Genomic DNA, 26503 nt, shown 5'->3' on the forward strand with positions numbered 1-26503 from the left:
TTTTCTTAGGGCAAACAATGGTTTACGTTTTATATATATATTAGCTTGCACTGTTAATTTTACTTTTTGTTTTATTTCCCCGGTTATCTAGTAACCGACATCATTTCTTATAGGTCTAAGCACACTCCTTAATGTCTAAAGCTCAATGGCTTATACATAGTACTTATAATATTACTTAATTAATTTAAAAACCACAAGCATATACCTTGGTAATGTTTTAATTTAAAAGATATAAATCTAAAAAAGAAAAAAATACAAATCTGATGGTCTAACAGACTTAAGACATTTCAAACCCTGAATTGCTCATGGAGACCTGCTCCCCTTTAAGAATACATTAAGAGCTGACTTTTAGAATTTGAGGCTCACTGGCCATTTTGACCCTGAAAATAGTTTGAGATCAACATTTTAATCTGAGTTATAAATACACTGATGAACACACTAATTACCTAATGAATTTTCACTGCAGCCTTGCCAATCATTTCAATCATTATCCTTTCACTGAAATTATTTTTATTGGGATCAATCATGTCACATTTACATTTGTAAGAACTTTTAATTCAATTATGTTTTAATGTCCATATTAAACTTTTCCAACTGGAGCCCCTGCTATTTTAATTTTTCCTTTGTGATAATTATTTCTGTCAAGTCCATATGGTGTACATCTAAGTTTGTGAGGTAGAGAATCTCAAGGAGGTAGAGGGTAAGAGAAGAAAGAGACACAAAGAAAGAAGCAAGCAGAGAAAAATGGACTGCAGCTGTTCTGGAGGTTAGACTTCAAAAGAAAACAGTGCTACACAGTTAGTGTCAAATTATCCCTGGACTTTATCTTGAGAAGAAGAAAGTCTCTAAGGAATTATAGCACCAGAATGGTGAACGGAAAAATTAAACTGTCCCCAAAATGATACTCCTGAAGTCTGCTTGATCATTGTAATGTGAATTTGTTGACGATGTGGATGGGACTTTTGCATAATTTTCACATCAAACTGTCTGTTTCTGCTTCTCCACTACAGTGCTTCTCAAAGTGTAGTTTACAGAACCCTGGGCGAGGTCCGTGATGTAAGAACTATTTTTAAAGTAGTAATAATATTTCTCTGTTGGCATCTGCCCTGATGAAGCAAAAGTAACTGGTGGATAAAACTGCTGGCATGTTAGTAAGGATCAAGCAGCACTGATGTGTACTAGTATTCATTTTATTTTTCACCACCTCACATTCACAAGGAAAAGTTTGCACTTTCAAGTAAGAACGTCCTTAATGAAAAAAATAGTAATTAAGTTTCAACTCTTGAGTACACATCTTTCTAATATTCTGTGTGATCAAATGGGCAGTATACAAAAAGCACTCAGCTGTACACCGAACTACAATGAAAAGCATGTTATAATTGTTTGAGTAGCAAGCTAAAACCCCACTCTTCCATGGAATACTATTTTTTCTTGGAATAACAAAGAACATACTACACTTGTTCAGTCTTAGATATCTGGTAGACATTGTCCCCAAAATGGGTGAATTAAGACTGTTACTGCAAGGAAAACAGTTTACCATCCTGTGGATACTGAGAAAAATTTGTATTTTCAAATGAAAATTAGAATTCTGGAAAATTTGCACCTACCACCTTGACAACTTCTCAATACTTAGAAGCTTTACTGATAATGGTGTGATAGTAACAGATGTGAATTTTTTATACTATATGTTGAAATGTGGTAACCTTTGGAAGATCTGAACAATCCAAAATTTTCCAAAAGATCAATAAATCACACACGTGTAAAATCCACTTACTAAGACAGACCAATGGATTTTAACGTAACAGAGTATACAAAGTGCATTGAAATAGTGCATAAAACTAACCTTTAATAAAGAAACTATTACTTATAGATTTTAGTGTAGCAACAAGGATTAATGTTCAGAATTATACAAAATGATTATTAAAAAATGCTCAATTTTCCAGATATATGACTCCAGATTTTATTCATATACTTCTACCAAAACAGTATATTGCAAAGGTTCTGATACAGAAGCAATTATTAAGCTAGATATTAAAGGGATTTGTAAAACCATAAAGCGATGCTGCTATTATTATTAAATTAAAAAGATATAGTTATTCTTCATAACTATATAGTATATATATTTACATATAAAATATATAATATAAAAATTAAATTATTACTTAAAAATAAGTATTTAAAAATTTCTAAGTGGTTATTTTTATTACTAAATTATTAACCAATTAAGTAAATTAATAAATATTAACAGATATAACCCAAAATAAATAAGAGGTCTTTGGGTTTCTCAATTTTAACAAGTAAGGAAGTCCTTAGATGAAAAAGTTTGAGAACCTGTGCTGTCGCATGATGAAAAATTCTTGGAGCAGCATTTCTCAGAGTGTTTTTCCCAGAACACCAACTCACGATATGATTCATAATAAAGGAGTTCCACTCTAGAATATGTTTGGAAAATTTGGAGACTTATAACATATGCTATTCTTGGAGAGTTGCAAACCAGATTAGAAGTTCAGAGAGGTACTGCTGTACTGCATTTGTGTCATCTTATGTACCCCAGTGTTTCCGTATATTGACTCAGGAAGTCTGTGAATGCAGAACATGTTTGGTCACCTGATCCTGAAGAAGGATGTACTGGCACTGTGGACATCTGTGGTAACTTACCTTCAAGCCGGACCACCAGTGGCACCTTGAGCTCCAGCTCCCGGCAGGCTTTGGTGATCCCGTTGGCAATGATGGCACAGTTGACAATTCCACCAAAAATATTGACTAGGATGGCTTCAACCTGAAATCGAAATAGGAAGGTGCTCATCAAAATGCTGACAGTCAACATTCCCTCAAGTAACTGGCTAAATAACAAAAGTAATTAAATAATGCTCTCTTAAAAAAAAAAAAACACACAATAAAAAGACCAAGATGTTAAGAAAGTTAAAATTTAATACTTAATAAATATCACTAAATAACATTACCATATTAGCCCAAATTATCTTATCAATCACTTCTCTGAATTCAAAATGAATAAGCCACTTATTTCTTATATACTATCTTCTGCTTTGTCATATATTGCTGTCTGGTACTGTTATTTTATAAGTAGGGTCATTTAAAATTTCATGTACTTACATTTTTCCTCGTTATAGTTTATACTTGAATTTTTACCTGTCATGGTACCTTTTAAATATTTCAAAACTAGTGACATTATTTGTTTTATTTTAATAGGTAAAAATTCAAATTTTTCTATGCCTCCTTAATACTTCTTTGATATGCCAGAAGTATATATTAATACTTAAAATTCATAGGTAGCTTAATAATCTTAGATAATGACCTTTTTAATTAAAAACAGACCCAATAAAGAGATACAAGTTTACATTACAAGTAAGGATATAACAAAAGTCATGCTACTGACTAGAATTTTTCTGAAATGTAAATTTAAACCCATCATGTTAACCTGTTTGTACATATTCCATATTCAAAGGCACGTGGGCCACCCCCCCAAAAAAAAATTGTACTTGCCTTGACTTGATAAATAGGTTTAAGAAAATCCTGTATAATTAACATGAAGAACAAGATAATGAAGAGAATTCATTACCTAGATTAATTGATAACACCCACAGATAATGGCTATTCATCAAGCTGGAGGCATCAAAATTCCAACAATGGAGTGACAATTAAATTCTGCCACACTAATTGCAAAGCATATATGTGTGTGCTGCATACCATTTTTAAATTCCATTTATTCCAATATGCTAAATTAACTACACAAAACATATGAGAAAAGAACACCTTACATTTGTTCAGCACTTACCTGCTTTAAAAGTGCCATTACATGAACTCTCATTTTTAATTTTGATACTCGCAGTATGTACAGTAAGTACAGTGAGGATTAACCCTCTATACCAGATAAAGCCATTCAGAAAACCCACACAATGTGTCCCAATGTTACACAGCTAACAAGCAGCAGAGGTGAGGCTCCAAGTCAGCTTCTAGATAGCCTGTGGATACTTCATTCACACCAGCTCCTAGAGCTAGAATCTTGGGCAAGGGACATACACTATCTAGAATACGGCTTTCTCATCTATGAAATGGGAATAACAGTACCTAGTCCATAAAGTTATTGAAAGGCCTAAATGAGAAAAGACACATGACATGCTTATTACATGCCTGTAAGGTACTTTATGGGACCTCCCGGGTGGCCCAGTGGTTAAAAATCTACCTGTGGTACTAGAAACACAGAAGACACAGGTTCAATCCTTAGGTTGGGAAGATCCCCTGGAGGGCACGGCAACCCACTCCACTATTCTTGCCTGGGGAATCCCATGGACAGAGGAGCCTGGCAGGTTATGGTCTATAGGGTCGCAATGAGTCGGACATGAAGCGACTGGAATGCAAGGTTATTTATGGATATTTATACATGCATTTACTGACATAAGCAACGGTGAAAGTGGACAGGTTACCCAGACAGCATGTACAAGAAGGAAACCTTTCAGCAGACTACAGCTATGTTGAATTTGAATGTAATAGAAAAATGAACTTATTACAGTTCAGCAAAAAGGTACTGTTTTAAGAATAAAATAAATGAGCAATATTTTTCAAACCAATTAGGAGATTGGGGCTACTCCCAAAAAAGAAATCTCCCATTACTATTCACAGCAGGCTGACTGGTAAGCAGAAGCTTGCCTTCTAATGATGGCTATTAAATGCTGTTAGTATTGAGGCTTGGTATAGCAGTTGTTTCCAAATAGCTGTGGGATGGAGAGAAGTTTGGCAGAACAATGGAAGAAAAATACACTTAAGAGCAATAATGACTCCACAGGGTCCAAGAGAGAAACTCAGGAACAGCTGAGGCTTACTCAGTTTCTGTAGAAGAACTAAGCTTTCTAGTAAAGTACACACTGGCCCATGTACATCTCTGCCATGGTCCAACTTGTACATTTCTTTAAGGATGAGTTCAGATGTCAACAAATTCTCAGTGAAGCTTTTCTCTATCATCAAGTTACGGTGAATTATTCTGTTCAATCCATCTAAAACCGTATAATCATTCTAGAGAGTAGTCACACCACATACCACGAACATACGTAAAGTCATCCGCAGTGGCAGGAGTGGGGGACTAGAGGCAGGAAGATGCCTCTGGCCCTGGGATTCAGTTCTACTCAGTAGATATATACCCTGGAGTCAGTATCAGATATGAGCTGTGACACTGCTATTGCCTCATACAGTATAAGTTCCTTTGAACCTTTCACGTCAGTCTCTCATTGTGTTTAATTAGCATCTGACAAATAAAAACAGATACTCTTCATACAACAAGTTGTACCTAAAAGTGAGTCAACCACTTCCACCAGTATTGAACCCTCAGAAAAGTCCTCTTTTCAAAGGTGGGGAAATAGGTGGCTTTGTTGGGTGTGCTGAAAGAAGAACAGCTGTTCTCAAGTGTAGTATATCCACCCCGCATCTCCATGCCCTAGGCACAACATTCAGGGAAGGCCGCCTCTGTGCTCCTCTACAACAAGAGTTTGTTTTTGTTTGTTTTTTAATAAGGAGCTAATGTAATCCATGAAATAGTGCAATCACCTAATAAATAATAGCTTAAAGACTGGAATAAATTAAATTAATTTCAATAGACACTTAATGGTCATCTCCCTTATATTAGACACAACAGAGTTAAGTCCTTGGGATATGGAGATGAGTAAGGTGTCATCACTGTACTCAAAGAACAAAGACAAGTTTGAGAGTCAGACTAGTAAACTGTCAACTGCAGTCCTGGCTCCATAGTCTCACGGAGCTAAGACCAGGGGACGACCAGTGGTGCAGACTATTGTAGCAAGAGGGGCCTTCTGGAAGACGTGATATTCCAGGTGACAAAGAAAAAGAGAGAGCAGGAACTCAGGTAACAGAGGGCAGCCAGAGCTGTTACACAACTTGGTTCACTCAGGACCTACAGGCTGAATGGGGAAATAACCTGAGAAAATGCAGGTGAGGTAGACTGGAAGGCACCAGAGGCCAGGGATGGGAACTTGGTTCTCTTGGCTTATTCCTTTCTTTCCCAGAGCTGGGTGAAGACAAGCCTTGAAAGTCTCCCTTGGGGTAAAAAGGGGAGTGATAGGAAAGAGAGAAGAGTGAGTATGTGAGCAAATGTGAGATGAGAAATATAGAGCAATCATGTGAGAGCATGAGAGACACTAAGAAAGACATCCAGTGAGAGAGAGAGCATGACAGAGTGTCTATGTGAGAGACAGAGAAGGAGAGAAAGAATATGAGTGATACTAACAAAGAAGTTAAGATTTTTACAAGAAGAACAGCAAGACACAGAAGTGAACAGGCCGCTTAGCTCAGGGACACAGGGTTGTTTGGGAAACAAGCTGTACCATGGGCACCACGATGAAATCACCACAAGGGTGATGGAAAGACCCCACACCACCAGAGATGATGTGGTCGTCTCCTCCTACAAACTAATTTTCTGTAGTCAAGCACTTTAATGGAAATCTGATTTAAGCTTTCACTTTGGGCTGATTTCTACCATAATCTGCAATCTCAAACTGAGAATGAAATTAAGACAGTTTGAAAATGAAAGCCTTGTGACATCATCATTATTATTATTTGGCATTTATAAAGCATGTCAAATCTGCAATGTGTGCCTCACGTGTTCATTTATTATAACCTCTAACTGCTGCTCCATGACAATACCAATAGAAACTTTTAATAGTCTTTTTTCCCCTCTGGCAAAGGGAATGTTTTTAAAAGCTGGCACTGGGCCTTTTCATGAATCCCAAACTCTCCCAGAGATTCCTAAGTGCTTTCAGAAGTAGGCTTTTCTAAATTCTCGGGTGAGGATTACAAGGGTTGCTATTTACTGTTTCATGAAAGTAAAGATCATCTAGCGAGGAGGTTATGGTGTCAGATAACCGCACAGGTCCCTGGACCACAGACAGCCACTCCCAATGAGGGGTCTGTAGCAGCTGTTGGCTGCTGTGCAGGTGGCCAGGCAGTGCAAATGCAGGTTTTTCAAATGTTTGTGTGTGTTTGGCTTTGCAAAATACACTCCAGCTGCAGATTTCAATACACAATTAAAGGTAAAAAATGAACTTCAAAAGAAGAAAAGCTACAGCTTTGGCATTTAACAAGTTCTTTTCAAGCTGAAACAAACAAAAATCACAAATAAAACCCTTTTAGGGGGATGTAATCACCTTGAGAATTGAACACTGGGGCTTCCCTGGTGGCTCAGTGGTGAAGAACCCGCCTGCCAACATAGGAGATAAAGGTTCAATCCCTGTGTCAGGAAGATCCCCTGGAGAAGGAAATGGCAACCCAGTGCAGTATTTTTGCCTAGGAAATCTCATAGACAGAGAAGCCTGGTAGTAGCAGCAGCTACTAAGGAGTCACAGTGTCAATGAGGCTCTTTCTCACCATATCACATGCAGAGCTGTCTGAAACACCTGGGTGATCTTAGGGGCACTGCTGACATACACCAGGGGTTAGCACACTTGTTCTCGTAAGAACTAGTATGGTGTGTGCGCTCAGTCATGTCTGACTCTTTGAGACCCCATGGACTACAGCCCACCAGGCTCCTCTGTCCATGGAATTTCTGGGAAAGAATACTGGAGTGGGCTGCCATTTTCTTATCCAGGGGATCTTCCCAAGTCAGAGATCAAACCTGTGTCTCCTGCACTGGCAGGTGGATTCTTTACATACACTATGGACACCTGAGATAAGGGCTGCTGCTGGTGCTAAGTCACTTCAGTCGTGTCAGACTCTGTGCGACCCCATAGACGGCCTCCCATCAGGCTCCCCGGTCCCTGGGATTCTCCAGGCAAGAACACTGGAGTGGGTTGCCATTTCCTTCTCCAATGCATGAAAGTGAAAAGTGAAAGTGAAGTTGCTCAGTCGTGTCTGACTCTTAGCGACCTCATGGACTGCAGCCTACCAGGCTCCTCTGTCCATGGGATTTTCCAGGCAAGAATGCTGGAGTGGGGCGCCATTGCCTTCTCCGGGGATAAGGGCTAGTTAGGCTAGTTAGTAAGTATTTTAGGCTTTGCGGGCCAGTTTCTGTTCCAGTTACTCAAGTCTGCTGTTGTAGCATTAAAGCAGTCCTAGAGAATATGTAAATAAATAAGCAGACTATGTTTCCATAAAACTTTAATTCACAAAAAATAAGTGGGAGGCCAGATTTGGCCCATGGGTCATAGTTTGCCACCCCTTGACACAGACACAATTTGACTGATGGTTATTTTCAGATTCACGGCAACCACCTCTCCTTTTCTTTTTTTTAATCATATTGTATTTCTCTCAGAGTGACTTTTCAGAGTTTAAGATCTCTTCCTTTGCTGGACCATTTTCTTGCTCTCATCAACAGCATTAATGCATCTAGGCGGTTCAGTTCAGTTGCTCAGTCGTGTCCGACTCTTTGCAACCCCATGAATCGCAGCACGCCAGGCCTCTCTGTCCATCACCAACTCCCGGAGTTTACCCAAACTCATGTCCATCGAGTTGGTGATGCCATCGAGCCATCTCATCCTCTGTCGTCCTCTTCTCCTCCTGCCCCCAATCCCTCCCAACATCAGGGTCTTTTCCAATGAGTCAACTCTTCACATGAGGTGGCCAAAGTACTGGAGTTTCAGCTTCAGCATCATTCCCTCCAAAGAAATCCCAGGGCTGATCTCCTTCACAATGGACTGGTTGGATCTCCTTGCAGTCCAAGGGACTCGAAAGAGTCTTCTCCAACACCACAGTTCAAAAGCATCAATTCTTTGGCGCTCAGCTTTCTTCACAGTCCAACTCTCACATCCATACATGACCACTGGAAAAACCATAGCCTTGACTAGACGGACCTTTGTTGGCAAAGTAATGTCTCTGCTTTTTAATATGCTATCTAGGCTGTAGCAATGGCTAATTAAATAAATGTATCCACTCCAACATCAATAGCACTCATCTGAAACAAGCCTGTACCTTTAACAAGTTCATAAAATGAACTGAATGCCTTTGTTCTTTTTGTCTTCCTGACATTGGCTAGAAGCAAACAAACAGAAAGACTTCAGCAATAAGCCATTCATTTTGCAATGATTATTGCAGACACTTAAAAACTATACTGCATTTAGAACACACTGTAGTGTATACATTAAGCACAGTAAGCACCACTACTGGGTTCCGTCTGCTTCTTCCAGTTCACACTGCTAATTCAGTCCCAGTGCAGTAGGCACTGCTGATAAAAATCAAGCAAGCGTGTTTACATTAGAGAAGATAAGGACTTTCTTTTAATCACAACTTGTTTTAATTCTGAATGTTGTTGCTCTTGTTTAAGCATCTGTTTTTCTCGAACTGTTTTTCTCTTTTTTTCTTGTTGTTTTTATTTTCCTGCTGAATTCTAATCATGTCTTCTAATCCACTGGCAGCCAAAGAAGGAAAATAAATGATGAAGGAAATTAGATGCAGCTTGGATAATTGATGTTTGTATGCCTGGCTTTAATAAAAACACTCTGCTAAATTAGAGAGGAGTCTAAATGGATTCAGTCAATAGGGAAGTGATTCAGGTGAGGCATGCAATCCTGGGATTTGTTGTAATCTTAGAAATAAGCTAACAGATCAGTTCAGTTGGGACCAGATCTGCTGAAATCTGAGTGAGCTTCCACAGCTTGCTATTTTACTTTTGATTTGTTCCTGAAGTTTGACATTATTTTGTTTTGTACAAAATCAAGCTCTAGGATCCTTGGGTTAAATAAAGTAAATGATTCCAAACTTATACATGACATGAGAACAACAGTATTTCTTGACAAACGCCCACCCACTCTGCCCTTTTAGTTTCTTCTAAGGAAGAAATACTATTAGTGAGTAAACAATCAGCCTGAAGAGCTCAGAATTTAAAGTAAACATTTCAATCCCAAACAACATTTCAGCATTTTTAAGTGATCAAGATAAATATCTGACCATTCTCGCCCACAATTTTGGAGTATCTATCTGTTATCCCAAAACTGATAGCATGGAAATGACATATGATGGATGAGCAATGCTTGGTTGGAAACGAAGTTTCCCTTAAGCCTGACCTCTAAGATCACCCGGGATGAAAGAAGGAAAATGTGTCTAAATCACCATACGTGTATCCTGTGAGCTGCTCCTCACTAGGATAAGTAAAATGGTATGGAGGCTTAGCATTTATTGCATATTAATTTTCCTAGGTGCTAAAAAAGATGCACTACAACTCTCCCTGGCATGTAAGTTGAGACTCAAGGAGCTTAAATAAGTTGTCCAAGGGCACATAGCTATTAAGCAGTGGAGTCAGGATTTGGACCAAGTCAGTCTTACTTCAAAGTCCCTGGTGTTTCCACTCCCTTCAACAGTCTTTCTATAACCAGTCACTTTCATGATTAATCAAGAGTCCCAGTTCTATTTTGATCTCATTTCCAAGTTTCAAGGACAGTCTTGAGTTCTAAATTCTGGTGGCCAACTATTCCTTGCTTTCAAATCTCACTGCTCAATTAAAATGGATCAGAGTAAGATATATTTTATAGTTTCACGGACCAGTGGTTTTGGTTCTTCACAACCCAACATGATCCCTGCTTATTGACGAAAGAGTTGTCCGGAGTTTGTGGTTTGCAATCCCTACTTAAGACTGCAGAGGGGTCATGATGTTATTACAGTGAGTTCAAAATCCACAGTCCCTCCTGAATTGGGGTAGATATCCCTACAAGACTCCTTTCTGTAGACTGGTAAGCCACCCTTTTTCTCTTTCTGATGCACAGAAATTTATCCCTTTGCTAATACTATTATTTCTATTTTTATGACCAAGAATATTCTAATAGAGAATCATGCCATTAGAGACATCACTGTGGACACAGATTTTAAATATCAGACCACGGAATGGCTGGTGGGAGGTATGGTAACTATGTTTGAGTGACTATTCAAAGTGCTGCATTGAGACTAATGATGGAGCCACATCCTGGTTTATAGAGATCTGTGACCTATTCAGAGAGGTTTCTGTTACGGCAGTTGGGGAAAGAGGCACAACAAGTGTGTTAGAGATATGTCTTCCTAACTTTACAGTTAGTTACCTAATGCATATTTTGATATTTTGATAATTAGTACTTAAAGATTTAGTCTGTCAACAATGTTCTCTTTTAATGGCTTTTACTTAATACAAAGAAAATAATCAGACAATCAGAAAACCCAATTCAGATTCAGCATGATCACTCACAATCTCATTAACTGTGCATGTTTACATATACACAATGGAGTATTACTCAGCCATTAAAAAGAATACATTTGAATCAGTTCTAATGAGGTGGATGAAACTGGAGCCGATTATACAGAGTGAAGTAAGCCAGAAAGAAAAACATCAATACAGTATACTAACGCATGTTTAGACATATTAATTTTTTAAAAAAAACTTGAATATGGACTTCTAGCACTAGAGAGGACCAAGGCACCTTTCATTATGAATACTGGTTTAACAAGTTAAAAGATACTCTGCATACTGAACCATATAAATTATAAAGTCATTCTTGCTCCCAAGACAAGTACCTATTTCTTTAAGTCAAAGTGCTCTAAAGTGTGGTCTATGAAGCATTAGGCTTATGCAATGCTGCATGAAAAAACAAGGATCTGGTCAAATAGTATGAGTTCACTCTTAGGAAGGCTTTAGCAGAGGATGTGTGTTCTAACTTAGAATACCCAACTTCAGTCATTTACTGCAAAAGTGTCAAAGGGCTGAAAATTTGACCCCCAGAAAACTGTTAAGGAAAGTATTCAAAAGCTGGTATATTGGGGTGTTAGGTGGCATAGGAATTTAGGGTCCTTCTCCCCAAAGATGCTAATCATTGCACTATTTAGATCATATTTTCATGAATCTGCAAAACTGGGAGGCTTTTATACTTAAGAACAGCAACCTTGATTACTTTGGCCAGTGCAAGGATGGGACACAAATGTTTCCCCAGTTACCAGTAAACATAGTGGTGGTGGTGAAGTCAACTATTTAACAGGATTTTCAAGAGAAGGAAAAATCTAAAGATGGAAATACTGGTTGGCATTATAAGTAGGCACAGGAGACAAGTTAAAAGGACTGAAGAACACAGAGATTCAAGGGAATAGCACAGACAGACATTTTTTATCTTTTACAGAGACATTTTACAAATCCTTTTGAACTGAGAATCAGAACCATCGCCAGGATTACAAAAACCACTTGAACATTTACAATGGCAAATGTAAGGTTCTTTTTCAGAGTCCTGCATTTAAAATAGCTCTTGCAAAAACTACTATGATGTGTAATTTGGCCACAGAGCCATTTGAAACTAAAAAAAAAACAAAAAAAAACAGCAAGGAGATTTTGGTCCTATGATTTTACCAAGAAGCTTCAAAAGACCTAAGGAATGAGAGAGAGAGAGCTCGTTTAAGAAATACGCTATTAAAATGGACTGTTAAGAAATATTTTGGTTACAAAACTGCCTTCCCAGCTTAACAGATAATTGCTTTCGAGGCAGGATGCTTACTGCTTATAATGCAATATCTATATTTTATTTGTAATGGAAGCTACATTGATGCAGATTAAGAATATTTATTGGCACATTCTTTCTTAGCAGTATTTAGCCAATCATCTCAAACTTATGTCATACTGATAAATGTGAATATGTATACTCCATCATCATTAGTTGGAGAGTTAATATAGAAAACACCCATAAAATTGGCAACTTTGTGAAGGACTCATTTATTAATCTATAAACAGGATGTCTCTCCATCTACTGTTGCAACATTATCATCTCCACAGGGTAAGTATTCCTACAGAAAAGGGAAAAAATGCTTTTATGGGTGATTTCTTTGCTTTTATTCATGACTGACATCAATTAAAGAAAAAAAAAAATTTAGCTAAGCAGACAGAGCCAAAACTTAGGACCACACAGATTCGCACTTCACACCACAGAAAAATGAAGATAAATTTAGTTAATAGCAAAACCCACTGTTTCTGTAAATAACAAGTCTGTGTAAGATGAAGGTGGCATATAATGATTCTGTGATGCCTCATACATCTGTTCAAACCTACTTGATCATTTAGTTTTCTGAAAAACAAAGAGCTGACAAACATTCTAATGAAAAACCCCTTAATGGAAAAATATGTAACTAGGAAAAGTAGTAACGTAAGTTTCCAGTTAAGATCTCAATAAGTGACCAGCTATTTATTATACACTAAAATTCATGTTTAAGTTGTTTTAAATAATATAATTTTTAAAACATATACATGTTTCTTTTTATAACAGATCTCATCAGTATATTTGTGAAAATCAGTTTACTGCCAAGTTTCTTTGTAAGAACAAGTTTCCAATTCATTTTCTAAAATCCCACCCTTTATTCATCCAGTAAAATGACCTCCAACACCAAATCTTACCCCCACAATTTTAATCTCCAAAACTGTCACTGAAGATAATATTCTTTGGCATCAAAACTTTAATTTCAGGTCAATCAATTCAGGAAAAACACAAGTTAACAAAAACTCCAAAAAAGGTACCAATTAAAACATCTGTAATTATTAAAAATCAATATCCCATTTGAAATAGTGCTCTTCTGAAATGTCTGGGTAGGACGGGTACCTAGTAAGATTTAAACTCAGGAAAAGAAGAAAATCTATAGAATTCAATCTATGTCAACTAGCAGCATCAGCTGTCACTGTCATCAAAAAATATGCTCTGCTGTAGACCATATTTTAAAATTGCTGATAACACTATCTGACCTCACTGTAATCTGTTGTGTGGAAGCCAGATTTGTTTATTTAGCTGTTCAGCAAATGTCAGAATACCATGTCCGGAGCAAATTAGACACCACATTGGCAAAGCACTCTCCACAGCCTGAAAAGAAAGAAATTTAACCATACTCTTTGCATCTCAATGTCTAAGTGCAAGGTGACTTGCAATTCTTATTTTCAGCGTAATGAAAGATAGGTTCAGTAAGTCTGAACTCTCCCATCTCTGGTTAATCTTTTTTAGACCTCAGTGGATTTCTCCAGTTGTTGACAAAAGGATTCAGAATATTCTACCTGAAGCACATACTCAACAGTCAAAGGATGTCCCTTGGGATGTATCCAGGCCGTAAATCTGCACTCCCATCCTGTTCCTCTGGGTCCTAAAGGCTGACTCCAGGGTCTAAATCAATGGACTCCTTTCTCTGCTGACACTGGGAAGTCTTGGCAGGAGGAGAGGGTAGTAGAGGTGTTTCTACTCATTCAGGCCCCTCCCAGAGAGGTTGTCTTGAGTGGCTGGGTCCCTCCACAAAAGTATCTGATCATGTCAAGAAAGTCTTCATCTCAGACTTGCCCCAGATTCTTATTCTCTGTCTTAGGTTTTCATACCCTCTATCCACACTCTCGGAGAAGGCAATGGCAACCCACTCCAGTACTCTTGCTGGAAAATCCCATGGATGGAGGAGCCTGGTAGGCTGCATTGGGTCGCTAAGAGTCAGACACGACTGAGTGACTTCACTTTCACTTTTCACCTTCATGCACTGGAGGAGGAAATGGCAACCCACTCCACTGTTCTTGCCTGGAGAATCCCAGGGACGGCAGGGCCTGGTGGGCTGCCGTCTATGGGGTCGCACAGAGTCGGACATGACTGAAATGACAGCAGCAGCAGCAGCAGCAGAAGCATCCACACTCTCTTTCTCAGTGTCTCTGTAAGTAAACTGTGAGTACTCAATTCCTAGCAAGACTTATAAGAACATCTCATTTTGACCAATTCAGCTTGAATTTGAGAAAATCCTTTTGAGGCTGAAACTTCTAAAACTGGAAGCTTAAATTTTGTACACATTTCCTCTATAACATCTTTCATGGACATGACTTAAACAATAAAATAATAGAAAAATATCTGAACGCTCTCAGTTTAAGCCATTTAATGAATATTTTCAAACAGTTTTTTCTCTTGCTCTTCCTGGGAGATGGCTAAAAATCTGAAATTACTGTTCATTAACTGAATCTACACTCAAGGTAAAGGCAGGAAAAGGAAAACAAGCCAAAAGCTTTGTTATCTTGGGTCCTGTCCATTATAAATGACAAATGATAGCCTGCAGGTGAAAACGAACTTCTCAGCACTGAAATGGCTTCATCTGGTTTATTAGCTGCAAACAAAAACTAAGGAAGGCACGTCTAGCAGGTGACTTGCAATTCTTATTTTCAGCGTAATGAAAGGTAGGTTCAGTAAGTCTGAATCCCCATGTGGCCTCCCAGTCTGTCTAAAGGAACACAAGTGGCAAGGAGACAATCCGGAAAAGATGGTTAAAAAGTAAAAATGTAGGTCTGCAGCCTTAGCCAAAAGATAATGCTTAACTTCCACGAAACTCCAAAGACCTAGTTGCAAGTAGTGGCTTCACATTTATCCCAAAAGTTACTTTATTCTTTTTTTTATCAAGTAAATAAACTGCGCCATTGAGCAATTAATAGTCAACAATAAAATGCACCCCAAGGGAGTAGGTATAGGATAGCTTTACAAAAAAGAAAAAATATATAGGGAAGGAGTAGTAGTTCCCAAATCACACAAGATCCATGTAGCTTTATAGGAAGTGAACAGCACTTGGAAAGTCCAGACATGCACGCTTATTACCCAAATCCACACAAGTTAGATAAGCATTTGCTTTCCTGATAGCGCTTGCTTTTCTCTACCCTAAACCTGTAACTACACTTTATTCTCTGAAACATCTGAACAAAAGTCCATTGTTTGTGAAAGCCCACCTCACTCATCTCACACAGTCCCTCAGTGTATTTATATCTTGAATGTGTTATTTTCCTACGTGCTAGATCCAAAGGGTAGTCTTAAATCTGGTTAACAACTATTAATGTTGTATCCAAGTGAAAGCAGCTCCTTGGATAGGCAGACACATTTTTTTAAATGCCTTGAAGTACCTCTTTTAAAATTTCTTTTTAAGATTACCTTGAAACAAAAAAATCACATCCAAGTTTTCAGTCCAGAAACCCTGAGATCGTCTTCCGAGTAGCTCAAGACTAGTTAAGGTGATCTCCCATTTCTTGTGTGCCCACAGTAAGCGAACACGTCTGCCTCACAGTGTGATCTGTAAGGTTTCCTTTCACACCATGTCATCTAGCTCTCCAAAGTTATTATCAGTAAGCTGGGACAACCATAATGTCTGCCAGGCAGGTGTGAGATCAGGAATTCCAGTTCCTGTGTTTGAGAACAGGCACGTATGAGAACAGGAGTTTTATGCTGTAGTTCCAAGTGGCTATCTTCATAGATGCACAAGGTACATAAAGTTCAATCAATTTCCTGATGAAATCTACTTCAAACCCCTGACAAATCTGATTGTGCTGCTTAATTGATTCTCAAAAATTATTACAATATATGGTATAGTGTTACAATAAGTTAAAGCAAGAGCAATAAGAAACATAATTGTGACAGGTAACCACTAGAGGCCAGTGTAATTCAACATGGAGAAGGAATTTATAATCAATCCCTGTGGAAAACTAACATTATTTCTCTCACTTAAAAGTGGAGCTCTTGTGAATTGAAGAGAAAAACGATGAAGAAAGCTTTTTTAATTCTCTGAAGAGGAAATTTCAAAGGATAAGCAAGATGAGTAAAGAAAAGATGACTCATGAAAAATTAGGCAAAGAGAATTCCTGTCTCCAGAAAAAAAAAATAGTATTTCTATTTAATGTTTGACGTTTCACAATGTAAGCACAAATTTTCAACCTACTTGGCTTAATTGTAAGCTTTTCCATAAATGTTTCATTTGGCACTAGCATTTAGAAATAACTAAAAATCTGGAATACCTAGAAAGTGCCATGGTAATCTCATTTTGAGGGCAATCATCATGCTAGCTGCCCAGACAAAGCCAAGAGTTTTGAGAAGGGGTGGAAAAACTGTACATTTGCAATTCCCTTCCCTTAAAGAATTTTATTCAGAAAAAGTACCTAATTGTTCCTTCTCAGACATGGAATAATTCACATAAATTCATTTAGTGCTCCATTCATACTGAATAATACATTTCTTAATAATGGTGCTACATGATGCGTACAATACTCTTTTAGCAAGGAACTGAACCAGGCTCTCAAAACTAAAATTAGGAGTAGAAATGAGAATCTGATCGTTTAATAAAGCTTAGACAAAACAGTTGGTAAAATCCTATGTAGGAGATTTTACTTTTTAAGAGAGAAGATGGAACAGTATAACACACAATCCACAGACAAGTACTCTTCCCCTCTCCTCCACCAGGGAAAGGCACCTTATAGAATGTGTACATGCCAAGGAGATTAATGAATCATAAAACCTCAGATACAGACAGGACCTGAGAGGTCAGCCAACAGCAGCTTGAACATTTTCAAAGACAAGAAACTTCTGCTTTGCAAGGTGGTCCATTCTACTGCCTTGGCTGTAAACGTTTGAAAATAATTCTTTAATCTTCATACTAAGAGAACTCATCCAACACACAACAACATGTTGCTTTGGTTCCTGAGGTCAAAATGAGAAGGCAAGATACAAAGATGAACAACATATGACCCTGACTTCAAGGTGCTGTAAAATTCCACCCATGAGGTTCTGATCCTCACTTCTGACCCATAAGTACTGGTTCTTTCAGTTACAAGCTATGTGAATTAGTTACTTTCTTTGGACATCAGTTTTCTCAACTGCAAAACGAGGATAGTAATGGTACTTGCCTTGCAGGGTTGATGCCAGGATTAAATGAGATAACTCAAGTAAAACACAAAGCCTAATGTCTTCAAAATAGGTTCTCAGTAATTGCCACCACTGCTAGGCGGTTTAGTCGACAAATAAGTCATTCAGCCTTTACCAAACTCCCATGAGGGATGACTTACTACCCTTACTTTTAGATATAGAAGAACTGGGGATCAGGAGAACGGTGGCTAGCTTCCAACACTCAGCAGCTAGTTTATGTTCAGATAAGGTTTCAACATGCGCTGATCTCACTATGAGAGTTTTCACTGCTACACAGAGCTGCTTCCATGAAATATATGCTTGTCATCACAAATACAGAAGAACATTTGGGGAAATGCGATGGGGTAATGGAATTGGAGGTGGTTCAAAAAGACTTACAGCCCAATTAAGGTCAGGCATTAATGTAACTGGGGTATTCTGTCTACAAAGCATGCAAAACCATAGACTGATCTTACTGAAATGATCTTCTTTTCAAACAGTGCATTGTGCCATAAACGGCAGTAAACGAAGAAAATAACAATCTACAACAATGTTTTCCAAAATAAATTAGACTGTCCATAGGCAAATTATCTAAGGTTTTTACCTCTGGCTTCAGGAGAAGTGATATAATAAAAAAGAAGGTGGGAGAGATATTATTAAGCATGAGTGCAGAACAGGGTAGGAAATAGTAAAATATTTTCCTGTTATTGACTTAAATTCATGCACCACAAAGTAAAATTACTGACCTTTCTTATTTCTTAGTAAATGTCTTCATAAGGGGAACCTCAGGAGTACCCGACCCAGTCCACTACTGTGCTATACCATGACACACATACATGCTAAAGATTTCTTTCTAGGTTAAAAAATCCTACTATGGGCAGGCTGATTTAGTAAAAACTAAACTACCAAAGACATACAAACATATATATATATATATGCTTGTTGTATGTTCCAACTAGAGATTAATGAGAAAAATGGTTATCATTTTTGTCCTGTTCCATTGCGGTATACCAGATTTTACCTTAAGGCACATAAAAGTTTTGTCAATAGTCAGGTAAACAAATAATATTAAGAATAGTTAACTTTAAGCACATCATACGTATTAGGTTCTTTTATCGTCATAGAAAGTTCAGGTGTGGAACTTGGAGGATGAGGATGTTAGCAATTTGCCCCAGATCCTACAGCTGCTTAATATCCTGAAAAGCTGAAATTTCAATCTGAGATGGGAATACCAGACCACCTGACCTGCCTCTTGAGAAACCTGTATGCAGATCAGGAAGCAACAGTTAGAACTGGACATGGAACAACAGACTGGTTGCAAATAGGAAAAGGAGTATGTCAAGGCTGTATATTGTCACCTGCTTATTTAACTTCTATGCAGAGTACATCATGAGAAATGCTGGGCTGGCGGAAGCACAGGCTAGAATCCAGATTGCCGGGAGAAATATCAATAACCTCAGTTATGCAGATGACACCACCCTTATGGCAGAAAGTGAAGAAGAACTAAAGAGCCTCTTGATGAAAGTCAAAGAGGAGCGTGAAAAAGATGGCTTAAAGCTCAACATTCAGAAAACTAAGATCATGGCCTCTGGTCCCATTACTTCATGGCAAATAGATGGGAAAACAGTGGAAACAGGGGCTGGCTTTATTTTTTGGGGCTCCAAAATCACTGCAGATGGTGATTGCAACCATGAAATTAAAAGACGCTTACTCCTGGGAAGGAAAGTTATGACCAACTAGACAGCATATTAAAAAGCAGAGACATTACTTTGCCAACAAAGGTCCGTCTAGTCAAGGTTATGGTTTTTCCAGTAATCAAGTATGGATGTGAGAGTTGGACTATAAAGAAAGTTGAGCACTGAAGAATTGATGCTTTTGAACTTTGGTGTTAGAGAAGACTCTTGAGAGTCCCTTGGACTGCAAGGAGGTCCTACCAGTCCATTCTAAAAGAGATCAGTCCTGGGTGTTCATTGGAAAGACTGATGTTGAAGCTGAAACTCCAATACTTCGGCCACCTGATACGAAGAGCTGACTCACTTGAAAAGATCCTGATGTTGGCAAAGACTGAAGGCAGGAGAAGCAGATGACAGAGGATGAGATGGTTGGATGGTATCACTGACTCAATGGACACGGGTTTGGGTAGACTCTGGTAGTTGGTGATGGACAGGGAGGCCTGGTGTGCTGTGGTTCATGGGGTCGCAAAGAGTCGGACACGACTGAGCAACTGAACTGAACTGTACTGAACCTGACCATAAGCCTCAAACTCTTATTCAACATGGCACACAATCTATCACATTCAGAGATCCACTGTCCTGTCACCTGGAGAGTACAATGAACTTCTCTACCATAGTGCAATATGACCCCAGAAACATGCTAAAAGTCTTTTTATATATCCTTATGTTATCCTTCTTCAGTAAAAAACAAACAAGAAAAGAAGCAAAAATATAAAACATTCCACTACTAGTCAGGTGGGAGGCTAGGGTCTTTATTATGCCCTAAATTAAGTATGGGGTCTTGGAAATACCTCTTTATCTTTCATGATCTCAACTACATCATTCTTTCAGGAAATCCTGGAGAAACATCCCTGCACAAATATACTGAATGTATGATCAAGGCCATGTGCCAGTCATGGTGAACACAACCAGCACTAAGCTGTTGCTTTCACTGCTGTGATAGGTTTATGAAACTTTTAATACTACAAAAGGAGAGGTGATAAAGCAACATTCCCTGGGAGAACGGGGATTAGAAAGTCAATGTGCTGTTACCTATTATTATATATCAAGGTCAAATTTGGCTTTTATGGATAAATGAAGATTGATAAAAAGAAATTCAAATTTAAAGAGTTTAATTAGAGTACAGAGACACTGTCAGAACTCAACTGCATCTTTTGGCATAAACTGGACTGGAAAATAATTAAAATGAGTTATGCTGAGAGCTGAATATTTCAATGAGAAGTATTTCTAATTCTGAGAATTAAAAGCACTCAAGATTTGTACATTAATCAGTCTAAATGTATGTAATTTTCTTCAAGGTAGGAAGTTTACTAAAATGAGGCAAGTAAATGCAAAACAAAGTTTTGTCAGTTCCACCTGACTTTCAGAGACTAAGCTTCAAAATTCATTTTCCCCCTACACAGCCTTGGATATCATTAAAGAATGACAGGGATATTAAAAGAAAGAACATTCAAGAAAAATTTGCTAAGATTGTACAATGTTGAGATGTGGGGGACAGAGCAAGTTGGTGACCAAAAACCAACCAATAGTCTTCATCTTTACTGATTTTATAATCCAGTGGGCTTTCAGAGGGCAAAAAAGAGATTTCAAAGGCACAGCTCAATTAAGAATATCTCCTTATTCATGACAAAGCTCCCAGCTAACGGCTCTTCACCCCCTACTTAGGATGATGTCTACAAGGAGGTGACCATCTACTTTTTATCGTATATTCACACTGAATAACCTCCTTCATCTACAGTAAGAGAAATGGTCAGTAGTCAGAAGTTTATAAAGACACTCATCACCTTAGGCTGAAGCCTTCAGATCTGAAAATAGGAAGTGGGGCAATGTGAGTGCCTCTGGAGGTAGATCTATTAGACTGAAGAAGGTAGATTTCCTTGGACTGGGCTGCTAAAGTTGATTTAGTCTTATTTGGTGACACTTAATGGGTGGGCCTTAAGGAATGATCTGACATAGGCTTCATCAGATATTATGCCAAACTGACCGGAGTATCCAAGTCCAGACACTAGAAGTCCCTCCTTCTGATACCCACTAATGTCTTTCTGATTTTTTCTGTGTCTGGCCATTGAATCTGTCTTCCTAATTCTTCTTTTATTTCTCAGAGACAAAATATCCACAAATCATATTGCCTTCTCCCAAATCTGTCTTTTTTTTTTTCCTCTCTCTTTTTATTGCCCTATAAGATTGTGTATAGACTGGGGCAGAACTTCCTTCTTTATCCTCTACTCTAAGATAAAAGCTGTTAGACATTTTAACACTTTTGACAGCAGAATCCAAATTAGATCAGATGTCTTCCTTTACTGAATGGGGGTTTTTGGCATATCTGAGAATAGTTTAGTATTCTAGAAAAGAAGAAACACTGCATGTTTGTTGTTTAGATGTTGACCAAAAACAGGACTAACTCCAATGCTATCCAGACACCAACCTCTCCTCCTCTTCATCTGCTTCATGAAGTCTCCAAAGGACTCCATGGGTGTGTCTCAGAATCAGCTGCAGAAATTTATAGGTACCCTGATTTTGTTTTTGTGTACTCAATCTTCAAGAACTGCTTTGGTGCCATATAAAAGCAAATGACGACTCATTCAAAAAAGACCAATGAATGACAACTCTTAAGAACTCCTCTGTCATTGGCAAAATTAGTCCCATCAAAATAATCCTACAATTCACATAAACATTTCTCCTTAATTTCTCAATCTCCAGAATATATAATGGTGAGGGAACTCAGCCCATCGAGACTGAAGAATAGAAGAATAAAGGGAGATATATGGCCAACTTCATCGTTTTGTCTCACAAACCAGATTTTCTTCTTGATGTCTCTTTTCAGTTCACAGGGATTCAAGGATTCTTTATCATCCCACTAGGCCTCCTTTGTTTTTTTTTTTGTTTGTTTGTTTGTTTTGTTTTTTTTTAATTTTATTTTATTTTTAAACTTTACATAATTGTATTAGGCCTCCTTTGGATGGACTTCAGCTATCAATGTCCCTTTTAAAAATGTAGGATCATGCCTCTGAACTGCTGTTCTCTAATATTTATTATACCTAAGTGACATTAAAAAATGCTAAAGAATGTGGACTTTGGTGTACAATTACCTGGGTTCAAATTTGGGCTCTGTAACATACTAGCTTTGTGGTTTTGAGTAAGTAAAGAATCTCTATTAAGCCTTCTTTTCTTGGGTGTAAAATATATAATAATAATGTCTTCAAGTACAATGATCCACAAAATATACAAGAGACTGGTACACAGTAAGAACTCAAAAACTGTTGACCATTACAAATACCACCATCGCCACCACCACCACCACCTTTATCACTGCTCGCGAGGCTTGATGGGTAACTCCAAATGGACACTGCTTTGGTGCAACAAAGGGTACAGAAGTGACAACAGCTTTCCTGGGCCTGCTCAACATGGTCCCTTCCTACCTAGCTGAATGTCTTACCGATCCCTTCACTTTTTTCCAAAGTGAACAACCTCTTTACTGGCTTTTCCTGCTTAAGCATCCAGTCTTAAAAGCCTTACTGGTTCTCTTCCACTCTTTCAACACTTCTCTTGCCTCCATGAATCTGCACATTGTGCTTACCTGACGTCTTCAACTCATAATTATCTCCTCTTCCTCACCTTTTTTCAGATTTCAAATCTGACTAAGTGCTCTGTTAGTTTTAAATTCAATGCCATAGAGAATTAGTATGATTTATGGCTTTCTAATTGACTCATGAATTAAACTTGTCCTTAAAGTAACTCCAAGGTAAAGAGTTTTCTGTTTTTATAGGTATTGCTTTTATGCACCTAGCATCACTCTGGGGATGAAGAATAATACCCAGACAGTATCAGTGGACTGACTCACATGTTTTAAGTGTGCTGATTATCTGTAGAGTTAATATCAGGAACCTTGAAAACTGAAGTAAATCTTCACTGAACAACATGTTGCTTAACATTAGGGCCATAGAGGATTCCAGCAATCTAAAATACAGAAGATTTAGTCTTAAAACATGTGTGCATATTCAGTTGCTTAGTTGTGTCAGACTCTGTGACTCTATGAACTATAGCTTTCTAGGCTCCTCCATCCAAGGGATGCTCCAGGCAAGAATGCTGGAGTGGGTTGTCATTTCCTCCTCCGGGGGATCTTCCCAGACAAGGGATTGAACCCAAGTCTCCTGCATCTTCCTGCATTGGCAGGCAGATTCTTTACCACTGAGCCACCTGGGAAACCCCTTAGTCTTAAGCTGAGACATGTAAAATGTTAACTTAATCTCAAAAGCAGTTTAATGAACAGTAAGAAGGGAATTTGAGCTCAGAGAGACCCTAACTTTCTATAATCTAACATACAACATATTTATCAACTGACCTACTTAAAGCAAGTAGGACACAACTCCTGTGTGAAAGACTGTATGAGAGAGAAATGGAGAATGTTAAGGAGTTCTGCTCCAGGAAGTTAGGCAAGAATAGAGGATTGTCAAATCTTAGTATTTTATAGTACCTTTTCCAGAGCTAAAACTACAAACAAAATAAGCAAGGAAACAAATAACAACAGAATGCCATCATCACTATTATTTCACTACTTATAAAACCAAGTGTTACATTAGTACCTGGGGTAGTAAAGCCTGGTTTATACAATTAAAAAAAAAAAAGTCAGCAAGCAAACAGAGATACAAGGAAGGATATGATGGCTGATAGATCACTCTGATTACTTCTCAAAATATGTACTTCTCCAAACAGGTGTAATTCTTCATTTCAAATTCCATTTGTTCAGAATGTAAATGTGGACTTATATAAAATTTACTTTTGTATTATCTAAGAAAAAAGATTTGCTGAGTAAAAAAAATATTTAAATAAGATTATGAAGTATATATTAAACATATTTAAAGAAACAAACATTTTGCCACCATCAAATGTCTCACCATCAAATTTATAAATACTAGATTCCTTAATAACAAGACAATCCTTTTGGTTAATTTAAATTGGTAGCAAAAGACATCTACCTGATCAAGGATTGTTTGCCTACTTTAATCATTCGAAAACAGTAAATGGCATTAAGAATATAATTCACAATAGGATCTATTCCTGCTTATTAGCCTTATTATAGTAAGACTGGAAAAAGGTTTTGCATATTATCATAGAGAGGATAGTTTTTCTCTAAATAAAATTCTGATCATAGAAACGTATTTTATGCTTTTATTGTTCTTCTCTTTTTAACAAAAAAATATTTTCCTTTCAAAATAGTCCTCCAATTCACATGGGAAACTGAAGCTATTTCTATGAGATGTTTTAAAATAACTCCAAGGAGGAGAGGCCCTTGAAAGGAGAGTAACAATAGAAACCAGGTCACCAACTCAAGACCTGGACTTTCTTTATTGTTCATGGACACAAATGCTTGGTTTCAGAAGTACATTGTTATCAAGGAAGCAGTTGGTTGGCACTATTTCTTTGGGCTATTATATCTCTGAAATTAATGTGGTCAACTGACTAGTTTGCAACTAGGAAAGAAAAGTCAGTTCAACCTTCGAACTGAAATTAAGCATAAACAAATAATAATCACTTAGGGGTCAGCAACTGGTAGCTTGGTTGGGCACTGAAGGCCGTTTGCTCTCCCTGGATGTTACACTGAGGCCAAGTGACCTTAAGAAGAACAGGAAGGAATGATGGATGGTGTGCTCAGACTCCCTCTGTCCCAGCTGCATTTTTCAGCTGCCAAAGGTACACTTGCAGGGGCCAGATTCAACAATGAGAAATGACCTGGGGGCCTGACTACCTAACTGGCTATACCCCTGGCAGCTGACAACAGCAACTTTACTGCAAAAACTAGCAACTTGGTGGCTCAGAGGGTAAAGCATCTGCCTGCAATGCCGGAGACCTGGGTTTGATCCCTGGGTCAGGAAGATCCTCTGGAGAAGGAAAAGGCAACCCACTCCGGTACTCATGCCTGGGAAATCCCATGGATGGAGAAGCCTGGTAGGCTACAGTCCATGGGGTCACAAAGAATTGGACACGACCGAGCAATTTTACTTTCACTTTTCAGATTGCTAATCACCATTTTGCTGGTTAAACCTGCTTCAATAAACAAGCAACCAGCAACTGACTGAGAGTTTCTGTTTTCTCTTTTAAAAAACTTTTTATTTTGTATTGGGGTGTAAATGTGTATAAGGCTTCTCTGGTAGCTAAGTTGGTAAAGAATCCACCTGCAATGTAGGAGATCCCAGTTCGATTCCTGGGTAGGGAAGATCCCCTGGAGAAGGGACAGATAGGCTACCCACTCCAGAATTCTTGCCTGGAGAACTCCATGGATAGAAGAGCCTGGCAGGCTACAGTCCATGGGGTTGCAAAAAAGTCAGACACTACTGCGCGACTTCCACTTTACATAAGTGTGTAGTCTTTGTCACTCAGTCATATCTGACTCTTTTGCGACCCCATGGACCGTAGTCTGCCAGACTCCTCTGTCCATGGGATTTTCCAGGCAAGACTACTGGAGTGGAGAATCACTGCCTTCTTCAGGGGATCTTCCCGACCCAGGGATCAAGCCCAGGTCTCCTGCATTGCAGGCACATTCACAGATTCTTTACCATCTAAGCCACAGGGGAAGCCCAACTGCGAAATAACAAATAATGTTGTGAAAGTTTCAGGTGAATAGCAAAGGGACTCAGCCACACATATACATCTAACATTTTCCTCCAAACTGACCTCCCATCCAGGACACCACACAACACTGAGCAGGGTTCCCTGTGCTGTACAGTAGTTCCTTATTTGTTATGCATTTAAATACAGCGGTATGCACATATGGCTTAAAGTTTCTTAATGGACAGCAACTGGTCTTAGTAAAAGCTGTACCTCAGGAGCGTAGGACCATGGTATAGGTGGTAACATTAATTTTATGATCACAAAGGCCAAACAATTCACATGCAGTAGTAAAATGCAGAGAAAACAGCTGTGAAAGACACTGTCTGTAGTTAGCCATGGGTATTACAGCTATACAACATGATTACCTATTCTAAATTTGTCTGAGGAAGAAATGGAACCTTACTTACTTCCACAACCCTTCCACTTTGCAGCCCTTTCCCACAACATCAGGCAGAGTTTAAAAATGAACAGTAGCTCAGTACACACTTATTAAGTTGACTTAAATTGCAAGGAATGCCTGATATCATCTGAATTTTCTTCTTA

At 38.3% G+C, this 26503-nt stretch overlaps 1 protein-coding gene across 1 annotated transcript in view; it reads right to left on the minus strand.

Moving 5' to 3' along the window:
- SUCLG2 (succinate-CoA ligase GDP-forming beta subunit) overlaps window positions 1-26503 on the minus strand; it is a 275323-nt gene that overhangs the window by 20027 nt on the left and 228793 nt on the right. Inside the window, exon 10 of the mRNA XM_027523664.1 lies at window positions 2659-2779. Coding sequence (XP_027379465.1) covers window positions 2659-2779 — 121 coding nt within the window. The remainder of the gene's footprint in view (window positions 1-2658; window positions 2780-26503) is intronic.

This window comes from Bos indicus x Bos taurus, chromosome 22, assembly GCF_003369695.1.
Source record: "Bos indicus x Bos taurus breed Angus x Brahman F1 hybrid chromosome 22, Bos_hybrid_MaternalHap_v2.0, whole genome shotgun sequence".
Lineage (NCBI taxonomy): Eukaryota > Metazoa > Chordata > Mammalia > Artiodactyla > Bovidae > Bos > Bos indicus x Bos taurus.